A 27,253-nucleotide genomic window follows, 5' to 3' on the forward strand; every position below is an offset into this window, starting at 1 on the left:
CATTTGAAGATGATTTCCTTGTCCCCAGGGATGGGGGTATGATACCAGCAAGAGATAGGTGAGGTGGCCGGGGCCAGGGGCCCGAGGGGGAAGATGGGAGTATGTTGCTCTAATCTGCCAGCCCCAGGCTGGACAGTGGGTGCTGGGCGGACAGCCCGGGGCTGCCACGAGCCCAAGGCAGTGCTTCTGCGGCCGCAGCTCTTCCACGCATTTTCAGACACTAACAGTTATTATGCTCATTCATAAATACACAATTTTATTAGCTATTTTCAGGGGAAACTTAGGCATTAAACTGTAAGCTGATAAAATACGGATACCTAAAAAAGTACAAAAGTATAAATATCCCCTTAGAATAAATTTTAGTGAATTAAGTCTTAATATCTTTAAATTAAAAAAAACCACAAGCCTATCTATTATGTCAAGGTCACAAATCAAACGACGCTAAGCGGCCAGCAGCGCCCCACAGGTGCACCCCGAGGCCAAGAAGGGCCGCCCACCTCCGAGGGCTCCTCGGGGAGGCCGGGTCCCCAGGGGCTAAGTGTGCCCTATAGAAAGGTTGCTATAAACAGGTGAAGCCAAACAGTTAACAAGATACAACAGACCTTACAAAAAGGAGGAGGTAAGTCCTAGGTGCTAGAGAACTTGGTTAATCAGGTAATATTGGCAAAGAAGGAGAGGGCACAGGCGAGAAGCCTCCAAAAGCATCTGAACCTGATGTGCTGGGGCCTTCGCCTGAGGCGGGGTGGCCCCAGCGGTTGGTGCGCACAGCTCCCCTGGGAGCCGGAGGTCAGGAAGCAGAGAGCCGCCCACCGAGCCAGATCCCCCAGAATGACAGTCCCCATGACCGGCCAAGGCAGGTCTGTTCTCGAAGCATGCGGACAGTGGTTTTCAAAGGAATCCTAGTAGCTCCAACATCATGTCAGGGGGCAGAGCCCATGCGGGCTGCGTGTGAAGTCCCAAACACCCCAGAAGTGTCAGAGAGAACTGCATAGTTATACAAAGAGAACGAGAGAGCCGGCAAGAGAGAGATGTCTGTGATGCGCTGTAAACATCCAATTTTCAACATGACCCGGAGTTTCAGCTCCAGAAGCCAGGTGGACAGGCCTCCCACCCCGACCTCCATACCAGGCGAGACCAAGGCACTGATGGGCGCCAGCTCCCCTCGAGCCCTCGGGTGGGTCGGATGAGGCAAAACTTGTACCTCCCTTTAAATGACTTAACAGATCAGCCCAAAAGGCAGCAGCCCTTTTAGGCATTTCTAAGAAGTAAAAGCATCGGGTAGTCTATCCACATTGGGAAAGAAAGGATGCAAAGGTCTCTCACACGAAAATTACAAATGGAGAAGCTGTGACTGTGCCAGGCCCAGTCAGGCCAGGGAAGCCCAGCTCTAAAGGAGGCCCAGGAAGTAGTGAACATGTGGAGGCTGGGAGAAGCCCCAACTGATCACATCTGGGAGGCAGAGCAGACGCCCTGCCCCAGGGCCCAGGGCCTGGTGTGTGCAAGGGCGACTAGCAGACACCCAGAGCCCAGGGCTGCGGCACTGTGGCCACTTACTACCAGCGAGGCCCGGGCTCCGTTACAGACTGTTTATGTAGCACCAAGAACGCTGTCCTTTAAATGATCTTCGGTGATTAAAGGGGTCAGTCAGGAGCGTCCTGCCTCAGGCCCGAGTGGCACTTGGGAAAGCCAAGCTGAGGTCCCCATGGGGACGCCCACTGGGGCAGCATGCCACCTTTGAGTGGGGACGCCTGTCCTCAGACAGCTGGTCCCGTCTCTCACCACCCACCTCAGAGGCAAAAAAGGAGTCACACCCAGATCTCTAGAGAAATTGTCAAAAGCAGGTTTCTTCTCACGGCCAAGCTTCCTCGACACGGCGGATCATTGCTTCTTAGGAAAAGGTACGTTTCCTCAGCTGTCAACACTGTGATCCTCACATCCTTGAACCTCGTTCTTGCAAAATCTGAAAATGCCAAATGCAGACAGTGAGGACTAGGGCCTTGACTGAAAAGGCAGCCGGCAGCCAGCTGGGAACTTGGTGGCCGAGTTGGGTGGAGCCCACCATGGGCCAGGGTCCAAGAGCAGGTGTGGCCCAGGCCAGCTGCAGGCAGAGACATCACTGTGCAGGCCCGGCTCCGCCTACCTTCAGGCCCCACACAGGGCGGGCCCCCCAGCTCTCCCCACCCTCCACCCCAGCCTGACGTCAGAAGGACTTGGAAAGTGGTGAACTGTGGAGGCTGTGAGAAACCACCAAGCAATCATGCCTGGAAGGCCGCAGGGGGCCTGTCCTCCCCATGCCTCCTGAGACTCATGGGCATAGCCCCAGGACCCGCGGGATCTCTCTCAATGGTCTCCTGAGGGTGAGAGGCTCCCAGTTCCTGAAGGTGCCAAAGCCCACCTGGGGTTTAGCTGCCCATCTGACAGGCACTGACTCCTGACTTTCTCTCCAGCCCAGCTGGATCCTGGGCCGAACACATATATGTATGACCAGGGTCCCCAGGGACCCACCCCAACCTGCCCCTCTTCTTTCTTCCACCCTCCACTGCAAACCATGTCCCTTCCACCCTGCACCTGGTCAACAACCCAGACACCTGGGCCTCTGGGCCTGCCCTGTCACCCCCACAACCATACCTGCCAACTCGTTCCGCACACTGCCCGCCTGGCTGGGGTTGTAACTGTACCTGGACCATCCACCTCAAGGGAGTCAGCCCCCTCCTCGCTATAGCCAGACAGGACTCTATAGGCCACAAACCTGACCCCACTGGGGGACCGTGCCATCCCTGCGGAGCCTGCTACCCCTCAACCACCATCCTTGACCCTCTCACTCCCACACCTCTGCAGCGTCTCAGAGCCTGAGCAGTATCCCCATCTCCCTCACCGCTAGAATTATCTGTGCCTCCCATCTTCCCCCAAATCAGGCTGGCAGCTCCTCAAGGCCTGGAGCCAGCTGGAGGTAGAAGCCCACATGAGCCAGGGGTCAATTTAGAGCTGGCAAAGTGTGCTGTCTCGGTATGTCAAGTGCGGCTGCTAAGCACCAGGTGATCAGGATCAAAAAGCCACACAAGTCCCAGCCTGGCCCGACCACGCCCAGGCTGGCGCTGAAAGATGACCCTCCCTGCAATCCCATCAGCAGCTCAAGAATGGCCTCCCGGGGGCATTTTCCACTTGAATTTCTGGCTGAGAGAGATACAGCCCTGAGGACACTGTGTGTCACTGAGCCCTGGCACAATACGGGGACAAGCCCAGGAGGGGCTGGCCCTAAGCCCACATGGACACTTGGCCAGAGAGTGAGGTTCACTGCCGCACAGTGAGGCCTGGCGGGCAGCAGGTAAAGTTCTCAGGTTCTCAAGCACCTGGGCAACCCTGACCTCCTGCTCACAGGCCAGGATGGCTGGCCAGAGCCATGCAGCCAGTCACTCACGTTCCCTGAGGGCTTGTTCTGAATGACTCAAGAGAAGCGCAGGTTCCGTAGAGATGCTGCAGCCCGTCCTGATGCACGCCACAGCCCTGCTGTCCCTAGGCCGTGCCCACTGTGTCTCTGACGGCTCCCCAAGCCCATAAGTTCAGCAGGGGCCGCCTGCTCACTGGGAAAGCCCGGGAAGCCCTTGCCAGAGGAACGGAGTCAGAGGTCGTACCTTGGGGTGGGTGAAGCTATGTCCCTGCTCAGCCCACGAGGTCCCTCTGGCCCCCAAGGCACTAGTCCCACAAGGGTCTGCCGCCCCGTCATCTTGGTTGTTTGCTGGGAAAGCTGGAGTCTGTGGGGGCCCGGGAACAGAGAGCTGCTCACTCTGTGGGGGCCCAGCAGAGCAGAGGGAGCATCTGAGTTCACGGGATGAAGTGGTGGAAGTGATGAGGCCCATGTAACCATCACGTGGCCTGGAAGCAAGCTGACAACACAGGAGGAGCCACCCCACCAGAGCCGAAGCCCCAACAACTGTCTCCTAAGGAGGATCTGTGACAGTCACGGCCCTGTCTGTCCTGGTCAGACTCTCACCTGGGCCACTGCCCACAAGGTCTGAGTCGGGCCGCAGGGACTGGGTGGGATGAGCACAGTGTGCAGCACCCCCGTGGTGGGCCCAGGCGGAGTGGCATCACTTCACCCTGCGACACCCAGGCCCCAGGGCCCACTCCAAGGCTGCCCTGGTGACCAGCCCATGCTCGCCCCTCCCACAGTCCAGACCCCTGGGTTAGGGCCACCGAAGACGCTCCTGTAGGCAGATGCAAAGTCTGTAACTAGGCTGGGGGGAGGTGGTGTTGAAAGAGGCCCCTCCTTCCTCCTGGAGGTTGGCCCAGCAGCTGCCAGTAGGCATGACTCCTCCATGCTCACAAGGGCTCCTGCCCGCCCCCCACATTCCCCCAATCTCGGGTTCCCATCATGGTTCACCATCGGCCCAGGCCAAAGTCAAGCTGAACCCCTAAGGTGCAGCCACTCCAAACCGAAATGGGCCACAAATGCCAACTACATGCCTGATTTCAGAGACTTTGAGAAGAGGCAAGTAAAACACTTCAGTGATTTTCTGGCTCAAATGACTATATTATGCGTGTACTAGGTAATAATATTAGCATAAGTTTCACATTTCCTTTTACTTCCTTAACGTGGCTACCAGGAAGTTTAAAAGCACAGATGGAGGGCGTGCTGCACGCCCCTTGGTCAGTGCCAGTCCAGATCAGGGGCCAGCAAGCTTTTTCTTAAAGGACCAGATAGTAAATATTTTAGGATTTCTGGGTCAGGAAGCAAAACTGTTATGTACTTACATAATCACCAGAAAAATAACATTAAAAACATAAAAGCTGTTCTTAGTCTGTGACCCCTAGACTAGACCTCTCATGGCTGGTTGTTGGTGTTCCAGTGCTTGGCTGGCCGCAGGCTTTTCCCGAACTCCTCCCAGGGGGAGGCTGAAGGTCCTCACCTGCCGGGCTCAGCAGGGAAGCTCCCTGCTCTCTGGGCCTCGACCTCCCCTGCACCAGTCAAGGGAGCAGACCAGACGCCCTCTGATGACAGAGAACCCAGGAGGCAGCAGGGACTTGGGGAGCAGCTGGGGGCCGAGAAGGCATCATGGAGTCTCTACCATGGGGCCAACAGGAGAGTCCACACAGACTTCTCTCCACCAGCATTCCTCGCCCGTGGCATAGGGGAGCAGGGGTGTTGTGGGCTTGGCGTCAGGATCACGGCCCACCCTCTGTGGCATAAGCCCTGACTCCACAGCCCTGAGCCCATGGGTGGCCTGGCAACAAGATGGGAAGGCTGAAAGGCTGGGGGCTGCCTGTCCCCAGGAGGTGCAGGCCCATGTCCTTGCTAACATCCATGGGAAGGGGGCCTTTCCTAAGCCTGACACACACAGTGCTCAGGCCCCCAGCCACAGTCCCAACCCCACCCACATAGGCATCCTTGGGGGACAGACAGCCACGCCACCAGACAGACTGGCTCCACTGCAGATCTACACAGTTGGCATCTACTGTGGAAGGTTCTCTGTCAACTACAGGCACGAGATGGATGCAGTGGAGGAGGGGCTGGGGTCAAAGAAGCTAAGGTACCAGGTCAGTTTCCAGGGCAGCAGGCTCACCATGACATTTACACTTAATCTGAGTCATCCCCATCGTGACCCGTGTCCTCATCGTCACTCTGGCTAGGCATGCAGCAGGCGGCAGGGAGGAGAAGAAGAGAGGGCACCGTCAGTGCAGGGTGAGGCAGGAGGCCACAGAGGGAAGCCCACCCAGACAGGCCACGAGGAGGCAGTGGAGAGCACAGGTGCTTAGGGCCAGGGGCCACAGCTGTGTATGTGACGAGGCACAGGCCAGCCTCGTCCAGATCACACCACGAGGAAGGTACAGGCTCAGCGTCTCACTAGCCCCGTCAACCCTGGGCCTTGGCATTCCCAAAGTTCCAGAGTTTTCTTCCCTCTGTGTCCTGAAGAACTAAACCTTGCCCAAACACAGGTCTGGCTTTTGCCCTCAACTCTGGGGAGGTCATGACCTCCAGTCCACACCAGACAGTCTGACCGTGTGATGGGGGGTGGGGTCAGCTGGCCGGGGGCCTGGAGACTGTGATCAGGCACATGGGTGTTCAATCATTGATCAATAATCATGTCTACGTGCCCGAGCCCAGTAAAACCTTTGGACACAGAGGCTGGGGGAGCATCCGTGGTGGGCAATGCTCCGTGCACATCGCCACGAGCCCTGACTCCATGAGCAGCACCTTCGTGACGCAAGCTCCAAGTCAGGCACACTTCCTGGCCTCCATCCCACACACCCTCCCCTGGCAGGTCTGAGCCCTACCCCTCTGTGCTTCCTGTGATAAACTGTAACTGTGAACAGAACCGCGCTCAGTGAGTTGACTCCTCCCAACAGATCATGGAATTGGAGAATGGTTTGGGAAGGCCCTGAATTTGGGGTTGGTGGCAGCCATTCCTGGGTGGACTGGTCCCCTCACAGAGTTGCCCCACCACCCTCATCCACTCTTTCCTGTTATTTCCACCTTGACACAGGGTGGCTGGCCCATGCCCCAGGCACCCAGTGAGCAGGTCCACAGTGGTGACCCTCACTGCCCCCAGAACACGGAATGCTGTCCTAACAAGATTGTACATAGGGGTCCCTAAATTACAGCTGCCAATCTGGCCGTGACAGTTTTCCATGGCTCTCTGGAGGCCCTGGCTATGATCCACTTCCAGGACAGCTCCTGCCACTGCCCCAACTTAGAAGCCACTGTGGCTGCCACACTTCAGAGCCAGGTATTTTTGGAGAGAGAAATAGGGCCTTGTTTTCAATGGCAAAGGGATTTGGGGTCACGCCTGGAGCTCCCTCAGCACAGACGCATCCTTTCTGCAGCTGAAAAGCCACCTGATGGAAATGAGCTCGGGCGGCTGCCCTGGTGAGCTCGCCTATGAGAATTTTTCAAGTTCAGAAATAAAAGGTTCTAAAAATAGACAATGTACAACAAAGCCCTGCAAACGCTCAGAGAGAGATGGCTCCTTGTGAGGCTGGGGGCTCCCAGGAGGTACAGTCGTCTCCTACCCCAACTCAACAAGAAGCACATCCCCAGGTGAGGCACTGGGGCCCCTCTGTTCCCAGTGGACCGCGGAGACCCACACTGACCCCATGACATCCTGTCCTGAGAGGCAATGGAACAGCCTGGACCCAGCACCCACAGCCACAGGCGCACACGCAGGCCAGGGGGTGGGGGGTGGAGGGAGTGGTGGGAGGATTCTGGAGGCCCCAGGGCCCCAGTCATGCTGGAGTGAAAAGGCTGCCACGAGCCCGGTGGAGGACGGCCACAGGTGTGGCGATCTGCCATCCATTGCCAAGCCCACACCTCCCAGGAAGACCCTGAAAGGCTCACAGGGCAGTTCCAGGCAGGCAGGGGCCAGGGTGACATCCGGCCAAGAGCCTGAGAAGCATTTGGGAGTCCCTGGCTTAATGTCATCAGTTAAAACCCTCCTGTCTCTGGCCTTTCCCACACCCACTCCTAGCACCCCTTGACAGCACACCTGAGCTTTCCACCAGGGCCACCGAGCCTGGCCACCACAGATCCCCTGGGTCCCTTCAGAGCTGGCTGTGGAACCATTCAGGCACCATCTGGCTCAAAGGTCCAGGAGTCCTGCCCAGGCCGATGGATGCTGGACTCCACAAGAACAGACATAGCTGGAGGCCCCAGCCTCAGGAATGAGCCCAGACAAGATGCCAGTAGAAGCTGTAGCCTCCAGGCAAGGCCAGCAGCTGCTCCCTACCACAGGGCTGGCCATGTTCACCCTGGCTCCTTGGGAGACAGAAGGGTCAGACATCCAGCAGGGAGCCAGCGCAGTTCAACAGGAACCGGCCAGTGCTGGGCAAGGCAACACTCCACGGAGTCTAAAAATCACAAAATCTGCAGGACTTGCTGTGTTTACAAAGCAGCATGACTTCCCAGCCTGGGATGGATGTATCCAAGACAGGTGCAGCTCAGGAGGTCCTGCCCCCCAGCTTTGACATCCCAAGTCCCAAGAAAAATAGCCCACAGTGGCTTAAACTTAAAAGCGTAGCCCCCACTAGTAGGTTTGGAAGACAACACTTCCAGGAACAACCCTGCCGGTTAGAAGAGAGGTGGGAGGAGGGCAGGGGCTGTGGAAGCCACAGGGGCTCACCCTGCAGGGAGCCTGTGCCCAAAGACCGCTCGCTCCACCACCCGTGTCCTGTGGATGGACGTGTCCTCCACCCCAGGACTCTGCTTCTGATACATCGGGTGAGAATTACGTGACGACGGACAAGAAGTGCGAGGCTGAGCATGCCACTAGGAAGCCGGTGTGGCCGGAAGAACCAACAAGGATAGTAAGAAATGACATAGCTTCAAGGAGAGAAACTCAGCCCTGCTGCGGGCACCCCCGACTTTACCTGCACCCACCGCGGGCAGTGGGCCACAGCATCACCCACCTTGGCCTTCTCGCTGGGCTCACTGGTCGTGCCATATGGGGAGTTGTGCAGTTCCTTGGAGACCACGCAGAGGAACTCAGCCTGGTCCTCACTCCCGTAGTTGTAGGAGGAGCCAATGCTGACCAGCTGGGAGGAGAAAAGGCCAGAGGGATGTGGGCAGAGAGCCGCATGTGCACCTGGCTCAGCCCGCCCACCAGGAGGGAAACAGCCTGCAAAGACCCACGGCAAGGATGGCCAACACTCGGGGAAACCAAGGGACAGGGTTCAGCCAAGAGATTTTTAATGAACTTATGGAAAATCAAGTCCTCAAACCACCATACTCAGGCACACAGGCACCTGTACAAACATGCCACCACACACATAAAACATGCGAGATGGCCAGCTCTTCCCTGGGTTTCTGGCTGGGCCCATGGGGACGCCAAGGGACCCAGTGAGGGGAGCACAGTGCTGGAGCAGGGGTGGGGGGCAGGCAGCGGGATGGTGGCTCTCTGCTCCCTCCTTACACACTCACGTACGTGAGGGCGAACTCCTCCCCAGGGAAGCCAGGGCTGACCCTTCCTCACCCTGGGGCTACTGACCGAGAAAGGCAGACACCAGTGATGGGAGGGGAGGTCGGCAGGGGGCCGTGCTGGTTCTCACAGGCTCAGGAGGAGCCAAAGGTCCAGCTGCCCGAATCTCCAAGATGGAGGCTGGGCCGTGGCTCCATGGGCCTCAGCCACAGTCTCGGTCTATGTGGGCCCATAGCAGACATGCCCACAGCCCTGCATCCTCATGGGCCTCCAGGTCACCACCACGGCCACACAGGAGTCAAGGGCCGGCCCACTTGCTCCAGCCCATCCCAGAGCCACCAAGGGCTTTGTGATTTTAAATGCAAAATTACTCAAAAGAAAACCACTAAAATTGTAGCGAAGCTACCAGTGCTGATTATTGAGACAATTCCTGGAAGGCCCTTCGACCTTCAGCTTCTCTGCTGATGAATCTGCCCAGGAGAGGTCAGGGAGGGAGCGCTGCGTGCAGCGACAGGGACGCAGTGAGTACAGCCAAGCGAGAGAGGTGCTCAGGTCTGCCCAGAGACCATGTCCTCACGAGGCACGCAAGCCCTTCCAGAACCCGCTGGGAGCTTCGCTCTGGCCTTGTCACTGATCACTGGGCAGCCTGGGTTCGCAATCACCACGTCACAGGGTCCCGGGTGCCAGCCCCACTTCCCCTGCCGCAGTTCCAGCCCCTGCTTCTGGGAGGCAGACAAGTGAACTAACATGCTTCTGGTTCTGGGGCTGCACTGGCGTAAACCTGGAGGATGTCCCCGAGGGAGGAAACGGGCAAAGCAGGTGAGACTCGGGGGAAGAGAGGAACCACTCTCTGCGGTGGAGTTGGAATCCACCCAGAGGAGCTCAGGATCAAGTCCCCAGGTTGGTCAGGGGGAGGGAGACACCCAGGCAGGAGGCAGGGGAACCTTTCTCCCTTCTAGCTGGAGAGCCAAGCGGGGCTTAACTCCGACAAAGGGCGACTGAGTTCACAGATCCTAAACTGGCGACTGCCACTCAGGTTATTCCAGGCTGCCCACCTAGGGGTGGTGGGTAATTTCTGTCCCTGCATGAGCCTGGCGTGATTGTGACGGGGTCAGAGTGTGAGGAATGCAAATGCAACCACAGGAGCCTCCCTGGACTCCTGGTGGCTGCGACCTCCACTGCAGGGTGGGACACAAACGCCGACTACACCTCTCTTTCATGACATTTTACGGGGACTCTAGGCATTCTACAACATGACTCATTAATCAAAAGACTCCAAAAAAGAGGTAGCCTTAATTACAAGGGATGTCAGGGTGATCCCTTAATTTCCTGCTGTGGACAGAACCTGCCCCAGACAGAAGCTGGAAACAGAGGAGACTCAGGAGCCAGAGGGGGACTGGCGAGCAGGGCGGCTGCTACCTGGGGCTAGGGTCCTACACCTGCTCTCTACCCTTCCCGACCAGTGCAGGGGCTAGGGCCTGGGCAGGTCATAGCCCGAACCTCAGAGTCTCTGCCTAAGAAAGAGGAAAAATGACAATGAGCTCACAGGGAAGGTCCTGCCCACTCCGAGGACATCCCTGCCATGTTCCAAGGTCCACAGGTAACGGGTCGCAGTTCCGAAGGATGAGAGCCAGCGCGCACATGGAAACAAACACCAGAGCCCATGGAGGGAGGGAGAGAGGGAGGCAAAAGGACTCGGTATGCACAGATTGTCACATCAGCCCCAGCAAAAGTAGAGCTGAGGAAAGTAAAGGGCACAGCTGGCCAGAATCTGCAGCATCTTTCCGATCAAGGGCAGGACGGGTGCTGCGGAGCCGCAGAGCAGCCCCACCAGAAAGGGCATCTGTGCCAACGGCAGCACAGAAGTGCCAGGAGCTGCCATCTGCTCAGCCAACATGGAAGGGGCCAGGAGGGGCTGGGCAGACATGGGAGGGGACGTGGAGGTGGGGCCAGGCCAGGAGGCACTCAGGATGTCAACCCCACACACACAGAGACCCTACAGAACAGCAGAGAATGCCCCTCCACCCCAGAAGAATGGGCTAGAATAAGAATAACTGCAGAGAGAAGACTGGGGAGGAAGCGGGGGTGGGGGACCCTAAGAACAACTCCCCCCTGTCCCACCCAAGCGCCTGTGACCAATTCAATTAGGACCGGGCACAGGCACTGTTCATGAGACATACCTAGGACGACAGTGACAGGGGCCCGTGTTCCCAGGAACCGCAGGCCGCCCAATGCCTCATTACCAGTCCCTGGGGCCAGCCGCCCTGGGGACCCTGTAGGGCCTTTGTTATTAAAAGTTCCACCGCACTGCCAGCTCCCATCACCCAGGGGGCCCTTTACCTGCTCAAACTTCCAGCCGTCAGACATGGTGGACACCATCTGCGTGAGCTCCTCTTCCTGACACTGTAGCACGCGGTACACGTGCTTCACTGGCACCTGTGAGAATAACGGCCACGGGTGAGAGGGCCACTTGCCCCGCCTGGCCACCCTGCCCCCTGTGCTAATCCTGGGACTGCCTGGCAGGGGACCCAGGCAGGCAGACGTCTCCTTCCACCTCTTGGACTCACGTCATGATGCCTACAGGAACCCCAAGCGCATCCACCAAAGCAAAACAAACACACTGGAACAGCTGCAGTCTTCTGCTTCCCCGTCCGCCTCTAAAAATATTTCCATTTCTAAATTCCAAAATAAAATGAGTCATGTCCCTGAAATCCCAGAAGCACCTGTGGCTAGATGTAAACACATGAGGACACCCATTTTCGTGCCTTAGGGGAATCACACCAAGTGTCTGAGTTAAGGGAGGGCCTCAAGAGCCAGGCAGGGCCAGCTTTTAGAAAAAGCTCTCAGACACGCACAGCAGCTCAGATATGAGCCCGAAGATCTTCTGATCTGCTCACCCTCCACTGAGCGACATTCCAAGCGTGGTCTTGGGGAGCCACCAGCCGTAGATCCACCCTGACACAGCTGCCACTCCCGCTACAGGTGGCAGCCTGACACAGCACGCTAGTGACAAGGCCATAGCTCTTAGAACACTGGCCATCATCACGCAGCCCAGGTGCTGTCATTTGTGATAATGAATGACACTGCGAGACCTAATCTGAACTGCTAGTCCCCTGGGCAGGGGACTCGTCACCTCTACCATGTGGAGAGGGAGACAAGCAAAGAGGTTTGCTATGGGCCCAGGTCACATGGTTCATAATCAGGGCAGCTGGGCAGAGGGCAAGGAGGTGGCAAACTGGCCAGAAATAATCAGGGAGCCTGTGGACACATCTGTCCCTCCTCTGTCCCATCCCACTGTCCTGGCACGCCAGGAGCTCCTGCAGGAAAGAGAAAGCTGGAGGCTGCATGGTGGGGGGCCCCAGCCTCCCATGCAGTGACCGCACTATGCCCCTCCCCAGGCCCTTGACCAGCCACTCTGAGTGGCCAGGTGGTCAGCGAGCCTCTTCACAAAAGCCAAGAGGTGGAGCTCAGGGCCTGCAGGTGCCCAGTGGGAAAGCCCATAGGGAGCGGGGAGTGGCAGTGGAAGGATTCTCAGTGGAGACTCTTCAGGTAGTGATAGCAGCTCTGAGGGAACAAGCGCTCTGCAGCATCTTCCTGGAGGAGGTAACTCACTGGGCAAGGGTCTGGCACTCTGCTCCGTAGCACTGAGCTGGTGCCACAGCAAAAACTAATGCCTTAGACCCTCTGGTGCCTCCCTTCATGGATGGTGCTGGACACACCTTCTGTGACAACACTGGCCTGGTGGGCAGCAGAGTGGCCGTGCTGGCTCCAGCACTGCTCACCGTGGCCAAGTGTGAATGGGTCCCGCATAGGGATCTGCCCGCAGGGAACACTGTTCAGCACAAAGGGCACTGGCTGAGCCCTTCTTTCCAAGCAAAGGCCAAGTCCACACACCTGCAGAACCCTACCTCCACTGTCACTACCGGCTCCCCCATGCTCTCCCTGGGCCACGTGGGCCCTTGGAACGGCTTGAGCATACAGCTGCCACCGGGCTTTTGCACTCATGCTGCCCTGCCTGCGATCTCTCCCCGAGGCGGCCACGCACTCAAGCCCCATGGAGGCCGCCTGCTCTCCCTCTGCCCCTCTTCGCCCCCATGGGACCTCTCCTCCCCCTGGAGTGGGCATCAGCTGGCAGCACCGCAGGAGGCAGCTAGAGGGTGGGCCACGGGCGCCAGGGCAACTCCAGGGAGGAGGGAGGGGAGCGAGCTGTGCCTTCACACCAGGCCTAGGAAGCTTCTGGCACATTAGTCACTGGTCTCACCTGTGATGTTTTGCTGTCTCGCTCTCTAATTTTGTCCTTTACAAGTTTTATTAGTGAGGTGATATTGTAAAATTCTGCTTCCTCCAGTACCCCTAGAAAAAAGAAAAATAACTGCAGTTTTCACCAGATGAAAGAATATGGCTGTGCCTCTGGCCTGCAGTGGCCCCGGGGCCCCGCTCAGCCCAGCCCCCTGGAAGCGCTCAGCCCCCGTACTACCCTCCCACAGACTCTGTGCAGGCCCTGCTGGCTCTCGGGGCCCCAGGATGGGGGACAGAGGGCTCAGTCGAGGAAAGGGTACGTCTGCCAGATGCGTGCCTGGCCTGAGTCCCTCCAGGTGACCTGCTGGGTGCAGAGTTCACACACAGTCCCCCGCAGTGCACTCAGGATGTCACTTGGGCCTCTCCCCTCCACACCTGCAGCTGCCTGTCCTAGGCTAACAGGTGACTTTGTGCAGGTCTCCACGTCACTCAGGTAGAATATGACTGGTTGAGAGGCAGCTCCCAGCTGCAGGACTTGTGCCAACTTGGGAACCCCCCTTTTCCCAAAGACCGCTGTCAGCAACATTCCCTCTTGAGGGGCTCTGGACCTCTAGGACACTCTGAAGAATGAATCGAAGGGGCTCTGCTTGGGGCTTCTTGTGGGTATTCCAGAAGGTTTGGTGAATGCCTCCTGGTGCCGTGCCCAGTTGTCCTGACCAGGCCTTGCTCTGCACAGCAGGGTCCCTGTGCTGGCAGCACCAAAGGCTCAGAGATGTGGACCCTGGTCATCTGACCAGCTCAAGCTGGAGGCTAACGAGTTCCCTAGAGACTCGACAAAGCAGAGGGTGGGGACAGCAGCTGCCCAGGCAGACACCTTTCTTGGGGTCCCAAAGGAGGTGCACCAAGAACGTCACTTCTTAGGATGACATGTGGAGACGTCCTATCAACCCTTCCCCTTTGATCCACAGGTGGGGATGGTGGGGTATAAATAAGCACTGGAAACCACAGGATAAGCGCTTGGGCCTGAAAGGCACGGCCTCCCTCAGTCTGGACACTCCAGGGGCTGTGCTCAGAGGGGCAGGTGGAAAGGGCACATGTGTGGGCGTATCCCCTGAAGGCAGGTGAGCGAGGCCAGGTGGCAAGGCCTGATCCCCGGCAAGTACCGTTCCTAAACAAATCACGTTGGGAACAGGCTGCAAAATGAAGTTTAGCCTAGAATGGCACAGCTGCATGCAGAGAAGACATGTCAGTGTGCACACATGAAAAAGATACTGCCAAAGACACACACAGTCGGAGGCCGAGAAGAGAAGCAGAGTAAGATGAGCTAGAGCTGAAGGAGGGAGAGGGCACAGCTCCACACAGGCAGTCATCCCGGGACCAAAAGCAGAGGGGAGTGAAAGAGCCCTGGGCTCTCAGGACCCCAAGACTCCAAGCTGGGCCAATGCCCTAACCTGAACCAGCATCCCACTCCACATAACCAGAGGGGAACACAGCAGGGCATCTGCGAAGGCAGGCAGAACTGGGGGGGGGGGGGCACAAGAATCCTCCAGAAGGAAAGAGGGTACAGGCCCAAGGGCTGTTAACCAAGGCAACCAGAAGAATGGGTGCCTCCCAGAGGCAGGAGCCTGAGCCCCCGAGGCACCACGGACTAGACCCTTTAAGGCGGGAGAGGGGTTGCAGTCCCCAGCCAGCCCCTGACCCGTGCTGGATTGTCTTCGCTCCCTGGAGGAAGAAAAAGGGAATGGTCAGCATCAAGCAGCCCTTTGGCCTTTGGGACAAGTGTCTGTTGCCTCATGGGACACATTTGTGAGGACGTGGGGGAGCAAGTGAGGAGACTCTGGCACTTGCAGGAGGGCAGGGGCTCCGGGACGCACTTCGCAGGGTGACTTGGGCTTGGAGGGGCCAAGTCTAAGTGGACCCATGGGCAGCCCTGCCACCGACTCACCTTCCTCTGCGAGGTCTTTGTTAATGACCAACTTCCCGTGTCTCAGGTAGTTCAGCACAGGCCCGAAGTAGGTGGGGTCTCTGTCGATTAAATAGGCACCTGTTTCATCCTACAAAGACAGCACACCACAGTGAATTCTCAGTGAGAAAATGCCATCCCCACAGCCAGGCCACATGCTGGAGGCACGCGGGCAGTTTGCGTCTAACCCACAACCGGACCCGATCAGTGTTCGCGGTGCTGACCCTCATCTGTCGCCAGTGCACGGGAAGCCAAATTTGAGCTCTGTAGTGTCCACGTGGTCTCTCTTCATGTACTCTGAGGCAAGGGGACTGTGTATGAGGCCCCTTTCTTCACAGCTCCAAATTTCCTGAAAGTTTGTCCTTTTGTCATTTTAGGAACCACCCACCAAGAGTGACCTAATGCATTGCTCTCCCTCACAGGATGTTCTCAAGGCAGGGCTGAACCCCAAAGGGTCAGCGTCTGAAGGACACTGCAGCCCAGGCCTCCCTTGCTCATTTCAGGGCTCCTCCTGGGCCGATGTGCAGGGCTGGAGGTCAGAAGCCCATAGACTAGAGCCTTGTTTTCCGGGGCAAGGTGACCCCAGAGCTTCCCAGTGATTGTAGATCTCCAAGGAGGCCTCACGGGTGGCAGTTCCTGGAGTCTGAGCTATCTACAAACAGACCCTCAGAAGGTGCCCTTCTGTACTTGGGCTGGCCCCAGCTCCTCCCCCAGGGACCAGGGCCTTTCTGAGTGTCAGGGATCCTCACAGCCCATGGGCTTCAAAGTCAGCTCAGTGGCCACTGCAGCTGTAGCCAGGGAGGTGGCCACAGTCCTCACACAAAGAACCCGCCAGAGTGGAGCCCTGTGGAAGCCCACAGAGTGCACGGGTGTGGGAGGGTCTTTGGCGAAGGACAAGAGCCACCGCTGTCTGCATGGAAGCGACAGAGCCGTGGCATCCATTGCATGCCTGTCTGGGTCTGCTGGCCCACACTGCCTTCCAGTGGGGCTGCCGTGATGCTGAGGACCAAACAGCTCTTCCCTCCACACCAGCCCACCTGCCCTCCCCAGGCAGAGGTGCCTGGTACCTGATCAACGGCTCCAGGAGGGCAGCGGGTGCCAAGGCCTTGGCTCTGAGACAAGAAGGTGACTGTAAATCAGTAGGAGAGTCGATGTGGCCTCCCTGTCCAGAGGGCGCCACCCAGGACACAGGTGAGGTCCTCAGCAGGCAAGGGCCATGGAGATGTGGGAGCAGCTGGCCGGCTGAGGCCCCAGGAGCACAGTGTGAGGCATCTTGCCAGGGGAGGTGGTGCGCCAACAGGCACCAGAGCCCACACCCACAGGGAGGCAGGTGTCCCAACCATGAAGCAACATGCTGTGTTAGGGCCCTATTTCTCATTCACAGGCATCACATTCTGGCATTTTGTATAGCAGAACTTGGTGGTTTCAAGGGCTTCCCTCTGTAGCCCATAAAGCTATAAAGCCTACTCTTAGATGAAATCAATGAGGGGTGCTGGGACCCGGAGCTGCGTTCACTGGTTGGCAGGCCCTACTCATCCCAGAGCCTCTGCACCCCTTCTCTCTCCCGGAGACCACAGGCACTCGGCCCAGTCCCCTGCCTCGAAAGGTCACCGCCAGGTCCCACCATGGGCCTCCTGTGCCCAAGGGCAGCACCCAACCACACACGAACACCCAATTTCATCCTCATGCCCTATCCACTAAAGGAAGCACTGATCAGACCCTATCCCATGGGCCCCTGCCCCCCGGCCTGGCTCCCTTAGCCTTTTCTCCCAAATCCTGGAGACCCCTACTGTTCCCCAAGCAAGGATCAGCTTCCAGAAGAATGGTGCTTCAGCGGCTGTGATGGTGAAAATGGCCCCCATTTCCTACAAAGGGCCTAGATCTGGGAAGAAAGGGGTGGGGCTGCCACAACCTGGAATCCAGAGGCTCTTCTCTGTCCCCCCTCCCATGAGAGAAGAGCACAAGCGTGACATCTGCCTGTCACCAAGCTCAGGAATTATGCGTCGGTGCACTGCTACCTCGGCAGACAGCTGGCAGAAGGTCTCCAAGGAAAGATCAGATTTAGCTGGGGCTCGTCTCCACCCTCAGGACACCCCAGGGAGCCTTCCTCGTCACATGGGCCAAGGCATCTAGGGCTAGGCATCTCGCTCAGCGCTGGGACCCAGGGGAGAGGAAGAGGAAGAGTACTCAGCCAACAGTGTGCTGAGAGCACAAGACACAGAGATGTGACTCGGCCTTCGAAGCCTGGAGGGACAGGGGATGGGACAGAGAAGGAGACAAGGGGCCAGGTGAGAGGGCCGCTGCCCAGAGCAGAGGGAACATGGACAGGAGCCCAGACAAGGCACTGGAGAGCTGGGGATGGGCCTCCCGACACTAGGCTGACGCAGAGGAGGGCAGGGGTGGGGAGGCATGTGCAGGCCACGCTGCTCTCCCTTTCTGAGGCTCCAGCCCCACAGGAGCAGCTTTTCCACTCAAAAACCCCATGGTCAAATCACTGAAGGGAGTCCTGCCCCAGGCCTGGCCTCTCAGCTCAGAGCACACTGCGCCGGTGGGGCACTCCCAACACCAGCCATGGGCTCCTCCAGGTCAGGCTCATGCATGGCCCCTGGCACCACAAATGGGGGCACAGAGCCAAGGTGTGATGGAAGCACGGAAATCCAAACCCCTCAGGGCCCAGACTCATGATCAGCTACTCCAAGGTGCATCACTCCTTCGATCCAGGCCTCAGTTTCCCCACCTGTCAAATGAGATATTCAGCCAAGATGATGCCAAGGGCCCTTCTAGCTCTAGGGGTCAATGTCTCTTCCTTGGGGCGACAGGGCTGGGCTCATGGCCTGTCAGGGGCGGAGAGGGGCACAAATTCCAAGGCAGTGGAAGCCACGTGCCCTGGCCACAGAGACAGGGAAGCACAGAGCCAAAGCCCTGGAGAGTGGGTGCACATTTGGCCCGGCCCTCGGAAGCCTGCGTCCCCCGCACCAACACCCCACACAGGAAGTGGAAGCAGAACCTACGCAGTTCACGGCTTAGCTGAAAAGGCCATGTGAATTCTGCACTTGAATCCTTGCTGTCTTTAATACAAAAAAGTTTTCCCAGAAACCTCAGGGAGGCCATCCTGGGCACTCAGTCAAACAACCTGATTGAGAAAGCTGAGGCGAGAGCACCCCTGGAGAGAGAGCAAGTCAGGGGCTGGGCACTCAGACCCACAACAGAACCTCGGGGAACACCTGCCAGCACCCTGGGGTGATCCCGGACCCAATGCCCTAGCCCCTCTGAAAGTACAGGTGAGGCCAGAGTGGGCTTCAGACGGCACCAGGCTTCTCCCACGTGGCATCACCACGCTGAGGGCGGGACGCTCAGTCCGGTGGCTGTCATGCTGGCCCCAGCAGTCCCTCCCGAGAGGGGAGGGCCACCCACCTCAGCTGGGATTGCAGGCCCATGGGGGCACCCTGAGATGCTGAAGGGCCTTGTATGGCAGGCTCTGTCATCCACAACCAGTGACAAGCCAGCCCAGCCAGCCCTGCTACTGACACGTGGCACTTCACGCGGCTCCCTCCGCAGACTCCACGGGGCTCTCTGACCCAGTTTCTTCTCGTGGCTTCGTTTTGATCAGATGGGCTTCATTAAGAAACAAGGCCAAGGCCCCACGGCCAGGATGGGCCAGGCAGTAGCGTGTGGGAGCAGGCTCCAGTACTGGGCGCATCAGAAGGGAGACTTCAGCTTTGACAAGAAGTGTTGGGGGGCCCCCAAATTCCCCTGGGACCAGAGGACCACAGACCAACTGTCACTTAGATGCACACAGCTGGGAGCACTGTAAAAACCAGCATCTGCATGGGAGCTGTGCTCCAGAGGGGATGATGACGGCAAAGGCCGGCCCTGAACACGGGTCCTCAGACATTGCTGCTGGGCAGAGCCGACCAGATGGTGACTGACAACAGCGTGAGGGCCCTCAGCACCTCACATGGCCCCAGACCTCCATCCTAAGACAGAAATAAAGAAAAAGACCAAACACAGAAAAACAGAAAGTATCCCCAAACCCTGAATTCTGAAGTTTTAGGCTCTCTTATGCAAAAGCATAGAAACTGTCTCTGTGATACCCAAGCCAGCAGCAGGGGTGCCCGCGGAGCGGCTGCTGGCACGCTGCGCTGACGTTGTTCCACTGCCAGCACACAGGAGAACCTCAACGTGCACACTCGGGACGGTCACATTTACAAGAGACCGCAAGGAACTAGAGGGAGACATTAACGCTGGCTGGGTGCAAGACACATGGATCTCTCTTATTCCTCCCTCTCTCTGTCCTCTTCTTGGTTTATGCAACAAGTGTGTGCTACATTTATATAGTGGCGAGGTTTGGATTTTTTTTTTTTGTAAAAGAGCCAGAATTAAGATTGCTTTCTCAACAAATTATTTTCCTCTATTGACTTTCCCCACTTCTCAATGAATGAGCGTTTGACCTATTTGTGAATTGTTGGCTTTTAAAATATACATCTAGCCTAAAGACATAAAAAGTGGAAATGCTGGACTTTGCTCTTAAATATTCCATGGACACCACTCCCTGTCCATTACATACTGCTTGGTCGGGGCGGAGGCTCACAGGTGCCCACGTTGGCTGAATCCCACCCCAAGGAGGCTTGGCCTTGGAGGCCAAGCTACCGCTCTCCAGGGTAACTCTGACCCCTGCATCCCTGAGCCTGGGCTGCAGGGCTTTTGGGTCTGGGCAGGGCAGCTGCCAGGCCACAGAGATGACGAACTGGCCATAACCAGGGGCACCCTGCCCGCAGTCATTTCTCCAAACAAACAGATGCAGAGCAGACAATCCTGACTGGAAACCCTGAGTGAGCCCCACCCTGTCCACTCCCTTCCGAGCAGCCCGGCATCCTCAGCCCACAATGCTGCTTAGGAAGCAATGCTCTGAGAGGGCCACTCACCAAAAATCCCCTGAGACCGAGGTTCTCCTGCGCACTTGTGCCAGCCCTGACGTTAAAGGCAGACTCAAACGCGCCGCCCAGCAAAGCATTGTGGGTCCGGTGTGGGCCGGCCACCCCCTTGACTGGACCATGCACATGGTCCTGAAAATGGCCATCAGGAGCAAGGGTCGAGAATGTTAGGCTCTCATGCAAGATTCTAAATGGAAGTTCATTCAGTTGACACGTCTTACTCTAGCTCCGTGGGGCCTCTGCAGAGCATGCACACCCAGCTCCTTTCAACCACCTTCCCAATTTCCACAGACACACCAGGAAATGGAACATGATCACTACTCTGTGGCAAGAGAAACACATGGCTGCTGGAGACTTGAAATGAAGAGAGCTGAGCATCCCAAACTAAATGCAAGATACATTGTCAAACTTCCCCGTTCAAGTGTAACTGCAAAAGCATAGCATTAACTGTGCACTGACACTGGTAATTCACCGATTTAGTAATATTTAGTTTTTACTCTGAAATCATCCATTTTAAGTAACTGTTTCATTTAAAACCTTCACCTCTGCCCTCTTTTCTCTTTTTTCTAGTTTGTCAAATCCATTACCCAGGAGAGGCCTCAGACATCACCAACTACAGATGAGGGAACGGAAGCCCAGAGACCGGGGGCTTGTCCAGGCACTGGATGCACAGAACGGGCCAGGACCCCACTGAGAACTGTGCTAACATGTGTGGGAGTCCCAGCTGCTTCTGACTCGGCTTTCCTTTGGAGACCCCATGATGCCCTGTATATCCCCAGAGGTTGGGATTCCTCCTGGCACATGCATGGATTAAAGGGAAAGCAAGGGCTCTGGGTGGAGATGCAGTGCACATGTCAGGACTCTGGGTCATTCCCACCCTCAGGAAACAATCCCTCTCAGATCCCAATCAGCATCCAGCTCTCAGGGCCCTGACCCCCAGGGTGACTCCTCAGCCCCAGATGTGGCTTAGAAACAGAACTCAGAATGACACACACAATTCGAATGAGGCTCACAAAGAGGCAAACACAAGCGGACTTTGGAGGGACCCCCATGCATGAGGCTCTCAGTTCTTCTCCTGGAACAAACGTGCTTCAATTCACCTACGGTGGGTCCCAACCAAACCCCATGAACACATGGGGACGGCTCACAGGGACCTTTCAGTCCCATAGGACCAGGGCCCACTTAGAGCAGATGCTACATCAACTGTGCAGATGGAAACAGGAGCCAGGTCACCCCAGGGTGTGGGGCAGTCGTGGGCAGGACACCATGGGTGGACCTGCCAGCGGAGAGCCACCTGTCCAGGTCACAGCGCCATGAATATTCATGTCCCAAGGCCAGGGGACATCCATCTGTCCCGATTTCTGAGGCCCTTCCCTCCTTAGAGACACTCCAGCTATGGAACACCTGCACATAAATCTCCTACAGAAGTCACCTTACTTAGCTTGGTGGCGCGCGCGTGTGTGTGTTGTACGCAACATAAAACTGCTGGCACAAGAAAGTCAACTTAAGATGGAAACAGGCGGGAACGACAACCGCCTGGGAGAGAAGCAACAGGAGGAAGAACCAGGGTCCCCAGCTGCAAACCTCCCACGTGGCTCTGCTGGCCTGGAGAAGTGGCTCCCTCAGGCCCACCATCTCCAGTCCCCTGGATGCCAGCCACTCAGGGCTGTCAGACAGGACACTTTGCAGCCAGGATGCCTCACCAAGGGTTTACATCCAGCCCACTGCTTCTGTGAGGCACCTGAGCCCTCCCCGCCAGCTGCTCCCACAGCCACCGCCCTGCTGGCTCCAAGGTGGCCTCTGTTCTCTGCCTACACTCGACCCCGCTGGTGCATCTAGTGCAGAGTTCACCCTTCCCTCTCGATGAGGCCAAAGGGCAGGCCCAAAGCTCCTCTGCCCTTGTCCACCTCCCCCTCCTCATCGGGGACTGTCTGGCGCCCAGCACTGCCTGCCTCTCCCTCCCTTGTTTCAAAAAACCTACCTCAGCCTATCTCTAGCAATGAGGGGCTAGCCCAGCTCATCACCTCCATAACCAGCCCCAACCAAGCCTGCCTTCGCAAAACCAGGCCAAGATCCTAGAAGCCTGACTACCGAGGAAACTAGAACCCACCAGAACATGGACAACGGGGAGAGATGCGCAGTGCACATCCTACCCACCAACTCAGGGGCCTCCTGGATGCCATGAGCCCACCCCAAACACACACAGAGGATGGTACCTGAACTCGGGCTGTGCTCTCCAGGCTCAAGGGCATCAAGTTTCTTGTAAGAAAACTCGATGGCTGCCCAGGAAGCTGTGCCCCTCCCCCTTGGCACAGGTTCCAGTGCCCAAAGCTGGGAACCCGCCCTGCAGGGCCTGGCCTAAGATCAGCCCAGAAGGTGGGGTGGAGCATGAAGTGGCAGCCTGGGAAGTAAGGAGACTGAAGGGGCCAGCAGCTGGAGCTCCCCGCCAGCACAGAGGTCTGTGCTGACTGAGTATGTGTAAGTGACAAACAGGAACAAAGACATATTGGGAGGGGAAGGAAAAAAGCATTCCTGGTACATTCTAAAAACAAAGTACAAAAGTAAAATAAAGAGTATTAATCTATTTCCTGCAGTGTCCCAGCACCTGGCATGGGGAGGGGTTATACCTCTCATCTTCCTTAATTCTCACAACTCCTCCTCTGTGACTAGGCTCAGAGAGGTACATTAACTTACCCCAAGACACACAGCATATTATGTTGTGGGTGGAGTCAAAGGCAGGCCTGAGTCCAAAGTCTAACTCTGCCACAACGAAAAATGCTCTGTATCCCCCAGCACCCACGTCCTGCCTACTCTATTCGGATCAGAATGTGACAAGCGTTCTGAAATTTGAGGGGAGCTGCCCAATTAAGGCCCAGTGAGAGCACAGTGCTTGAGGTGGCCTACTGACACCCTGGCCACACAGACCCCTCTCTGGGGGCCAGAGCCAGCTCCTTCAAAGGACTTGAAAAAGATTGCTGGCCCATTGACTGCTGAGCTGACGCATCTCTGGAGAGAAACCATAAGCACTTACTCCAAGTGAGCGCGGCCATGGACAGCTCCTAGAGGAGTGGGCATCCTTGTGTTCCCACAAAACTATTTGCAAAATCAGGCAGGTGGACCACAGTTTTGTGACCGCTACTCTAAACAAGACCAGTCACTGCCCTGCTGGACAACAGCAACTGAAGGCTGCCCGTGCAGTTGGCAGAAAGAGGAACTGCTTTGCAGCTGACAACCACTTCCTCCCGGCCACCCTCAGATGGCCCACAGCGGGAACCTCTGACGCCCCGAAGCAGCTCTGCTCACAAAAGGCGAGCCCTTTCTCAGGACTTTCTGCACCAGCTTATGGGCTGGCTAGGTCCAAAGGGCCTTTGTACGGGGGCTTTGTGAAGAGGTGACCGCAGCATCCACTAAGAGTGAGCACCTGTTGCACTGAGGCACCACGGCTCAGGTCCTGAACCAGGCAAGGAGCAGCACGTGGTCAGGGCCACATCCTCCATCAGAGTGTGAAATGAAATACACCAGGGTCTCGGGACTCCCGTTTTGGCCTCTCACTGGAGCACGCGACACTCGCAGCCTTTTGCCTCTGACTTAGTCACACGGGACATAATCTGCCGTTTCACTCTAAGTAATCCCTACTTCTCTCGCCAAGCAGCTTAAAAGATAGTCCTTCCACCCACACCCCCATCACTTAGTCCTGTCTGTAAAATTCCTTTCACTGTCTTTCTAATCCTGAAACTCTAGCCAACACCAAGTACACCGAGGGTGAGCACTGGCAAAGAACTGCAGATGCCATGACCTGTCATGTGAAACACAGTTTTCTCCAGGCCTGGCTCAGCTGCAGAGACTGACACCCCCCCCTCCAAAAAACAAATCCTACTTAATCTGAATGGTTTCCAAGCACCAAGTAGTAGTATTTCCTGTTTCCCTGTAACTCCTAAAGCATCTCTACACTGAAACAGGGACTGATTCAGCTCTGAACAGACTCTAACCTGTTTTCAACAATGCCACTGGGCCAGGTACCATGGTATACCAAGAGACATACCCCAAATGAATCACATGTCGAGCATTCACAAAGCACTTCCAGTATTACACCTGGCCTGCCCCTAATGGAACATGGGAGAGAAAAATGTCCCAGGATGGCAGGTAAACAGATGCCGAAGTGAATAACGCAGACACAGCCCTGCTGGGGGAAGCATCAGGAGGAAGCGAGAATTCACACTTGGGCTGTCCGTAAAGAGAACTCCCTGGCAGCAGTGGGCCCAGACTCAGAACTTGAGACAAGAGGTTAACGGTTTAGAGGCTTGTGGCATAGTGGGCAGTGGGCCCCAGGCTCAGTCCTGAGACAGGGAGCATGAGGAATTAGGGGAAGGGGGACCAGCTGCAGCCCAGCTCCCCACCCCACCCCCAACCCTGTCTGTCGGCTATTTAAAAAAGCACTCCTCCAGGAAAATGTCCTGTAACCACCTCTCCCACCATGGCTCCAAGGCCGAACTCCCCACCAAGACATTCTGCATTTAATAGCAAACTCCAGGCACTCTCCAAGCCCATCAGGTTCCTGAAAGATTCCAGGTCTTTCATTTGTTGGAACTCATCCCCTTTAAGCTTCCCCACCCAACTCCTACCCAGGCACTCCGCAAGCACAGCTGCTCAATAAACACTAGTCAAATGCCCAGCAGGAAATCTCCCATCAGCCCTAAGAATATCTACCAGGTATGTTTTCATTAACCTGAACTGTGAGGTCAGGGCTTGGGAGAATTTTACAGGTGAATCAACATCCTGTTTCTCTTCCATCACATAATTACTAGCGTCCCACATCCCACTAGGCTAAACATCCCCTCCCCTCCACCCTTATCCTCAGATTCCTCACTCAAGGTTTAATTACCTAGGGGTGAATCTCTGGGACATTTCTTCATCAGAACCAAAGGGGGAAAAAAACTGAGAAGAATGAGTACCTTACACATTTTCTCATCTGAAGTACAACACTCTACTACCAAGACTAATGGAAATTAACATTACTCTTTCTGGCAAAAGTCACATCTGTGCCTAAAACCAACCCTCATTTACTATCAACTATTTTATGAGACAGAAACTGTATCTGCTGCATTACAGTCACATTTGAAATTTTGAGTTTACAATTTGGAAATCTAAAATTGGTTAAGTGGATGATAATGTAAAAAGGCAACTACAACACAGATATATCCTGATAGATTAAAAACCCTCCCCCAAAGGACTCCTATACAATAAAGCATACTTTTTAAATAGTCTTGACAGTAAAATAAAGGGATGAATTGACTTAACTGCGCAAACTAGTTAATTGGCTCTGAACCTATTGTCTCAGTGAATAGACAGCCATTGCCTTAAAACAACCCAATGAACAAGAACCATGGGAAATCGGACTCAATATATAAGACAGAAACGCTCAAGTCAAGATGCAAGTGAATGACCACCAAGACTCACTATTTCAAAAGAAAAATGAAACAGTAAAACATACACCCAAGCTTTAAAAGGAAAACACAGCTAACAAAAGCCTATTTCTATCCTGGACATGACTGTCATTTTCTGGGAGGTCAAGAGTGGAGAGCTTAGCCAAATAACCAATGGAAACAGCGGAGCATTGGGGAGAGAGGGAACCGGAGCACTGACATCTCAAACCCTGATTTCTACCCATGACGGTGGTTTTGTGGTAACTCGAGTTCTCATTTCCTGATCATAAGATCGTGCCACACTGGGGATGGTCTCCGTCAGGCTTCTGGAACTTGAAGAGGGATCTGAATCTTTCTGGGATGCCTGGCAAACGTTGGGCTGGCAAGGCACAAAGCCAAGTGCAATTACGTAGGCTCAAGTGAAAGACACAGGAAAGTTAGAATAAGGCTTGTGAACTGCCTAGGATAAATATAGGTAACAACTATTCTTCCAACAGAGCCTTTTCTGAGTTTCAGCGCTGTACAGAGACATTCCTCTTCACCACACAAGTCTTGTAAAGGTAATAATAACAACAGTTTCTATTATCATCCACACAACAGTACAAACATTAAATCTGATGAAAGACAAGCTGCAAACCAACCTAGAGATTCCTATCCTTTTGAGAGGCCAGTAGAAAAACTGGGTTAATTAGAAAGCAGATTGAAAAAGATTTTCTATCTGGCTTTTTTCCTTGACACCCTTAAGCTACCCATTAAAATGAGCAACATTTCCTTTGAAAAATCACTCTATGGACGGCACCTTTTGAGACTGCTGAGTGGCTGCGTGTCGTGGCTGAAAACGATGGAGTGCTAACTCTCTAAATGCAAGTCACTGGGAAAGGCAGGCCACCCGTGTCAACCCCCCCTACGCCAACGTTAAGTCAAACGACTGGTATGTGAGATGAGAAGAACGCCAGGGTTCTCTGATTCCAGAGCCGGTGAGTACACTGGGACGGAGAAGAGGTGTTCACACCAGGGGCAAAAGAATCTAGGGAGGAAAAAGTAGATCCACAGCAGAGTCCCAGGTCTGGGAAATCTCCTCCACCGAAAAGCAGAAAGGGTGAGACAGAGGAACACCTCGAGGTGGAGTGGCCGGGGTACTTTCGAGGGTGGTGGGCGCCAGAGCGCCGTCCTGTCCTTCCCCGACCCAGGAAGGAGTCGGGGTTGGGGGCGGGGGGGGCGGGGAGCGCTCGGGTCGAGCTGGCGACCAGGGGAGCGCGGGGCTCGGAGCCCGGGCGGGTCTCCTCAGCGTGGGGCAGGGGGCGTGCAGCGGGCCGCCCCGCAGCGAGCCGCCGACCGGGGAGGCCCGCACCCTCCTGGCTGGCCCGCACGGCCCTCACCTTGTCCGAGTCCAGGTCGGGGTCGGCCTGGCACAAACGGTACAGGAAGGATTTCGGATCCCGGCACAGCGTCTGCCGGGTGGTGAGGAAGTAGGTGCCGCCGACGTTGAGCCGGACCCACTTGGACACGCTGCCGGGACGCTGGGCCAAGGCGCCTAGCCCCGCGCTGCAGCGGCGGCACAGGCCGCCCCCCAGCCCCGCCCCGAGGCCGCCCGGGGCCGGCGGTAACAGCTCGCAGTGATTCTCCGCCATGATCCCAGCAAGCCCCGCCACAGCGCCTCTCCACCGGAAGCGTCCGGCCTTTAATACAGTCCTCCGAGCTCTGTCCCGCCCACGGGTCCGCCCTCGTAAAGCACCCACCCTGGCGTCACGCGGGAGGCGGAAGTTCCGGTCCGGAAAAACGGCC

General features: G+C 56.2%; 1 protein-coding gene across 1 annotated transcript; it reads right to left on the reverse strand.

Moving 5' to 3' along the window:
* Nucleotides 1-236: 236 nt before the first annotated feature.
* On the reverse strand, nt 237-27,145 carry KCTD5 (potassium channel tetramerization domain containing 5). Its single transcript, XM_074346484.1, has 6 exons — nt 26,848-27,145; nt 15,094-15,202; nt 13,171-13,262; nt 11,250-11,345; nt 8,401-8,526; nt 237-1,960 (listed from the first exon to the last, which is right to left on the reverse strand). The coding sequence occupies exons 1-6, from the start codon at nt 27,097-27,099 to the stop codon at nt 1,931-1,933; spliced, it is 705 nt and encodes a 234-aa protein (XP_074202585.1). The 5' UTR covers nt 27,100-27,145; the 3' UTR covers nt 237-1,930.
* Nucleotides 27,146-27,253: the final 108 nt, after the last annotated feature.

Source organism: Camelus bactrianus, chromosome 18 (assembly GCF_048773025.1).
Source record: "Camelus bactrianus isolate YW-2024 breed Bactrian camel chromosome 18, ASM4877302v1, whole genome shotgun sequence".
Classification (NCBI taxonomy): domain Eukaryota; kingdom Metazoa; phylum Chordata; class Mammalia; order Artiodactyla; family Camelidae; genus Camelus; species Camelus bactrianus.

Excerpts from the sequence above, each read along its gene's own strand:
- KCTD5 (XM_074346484.1), bottom strand. The coding sequence starts at position 27,099 with ATGGCGGAGAATCACTGCGAGCTGTTACCGCCGGCCCCGGGCGGCCTC. Across the intron at positions 15,203-26,847 it reads CCGACCTGGACTCGGACAAG|GATGAAACAGGTGCCTATTT; the intron begins GTGAGGGCCGTG and ends CTGTCTTTGTAG. Across the intron at positions 8,527-11,249 it reads ACGGCTGGAAGTTTGAGCAG|CTGGTCAGCATTGGCTCCTC; the intron begins GTAAAGGGCCCC and ends TTCTCCTCCCAG.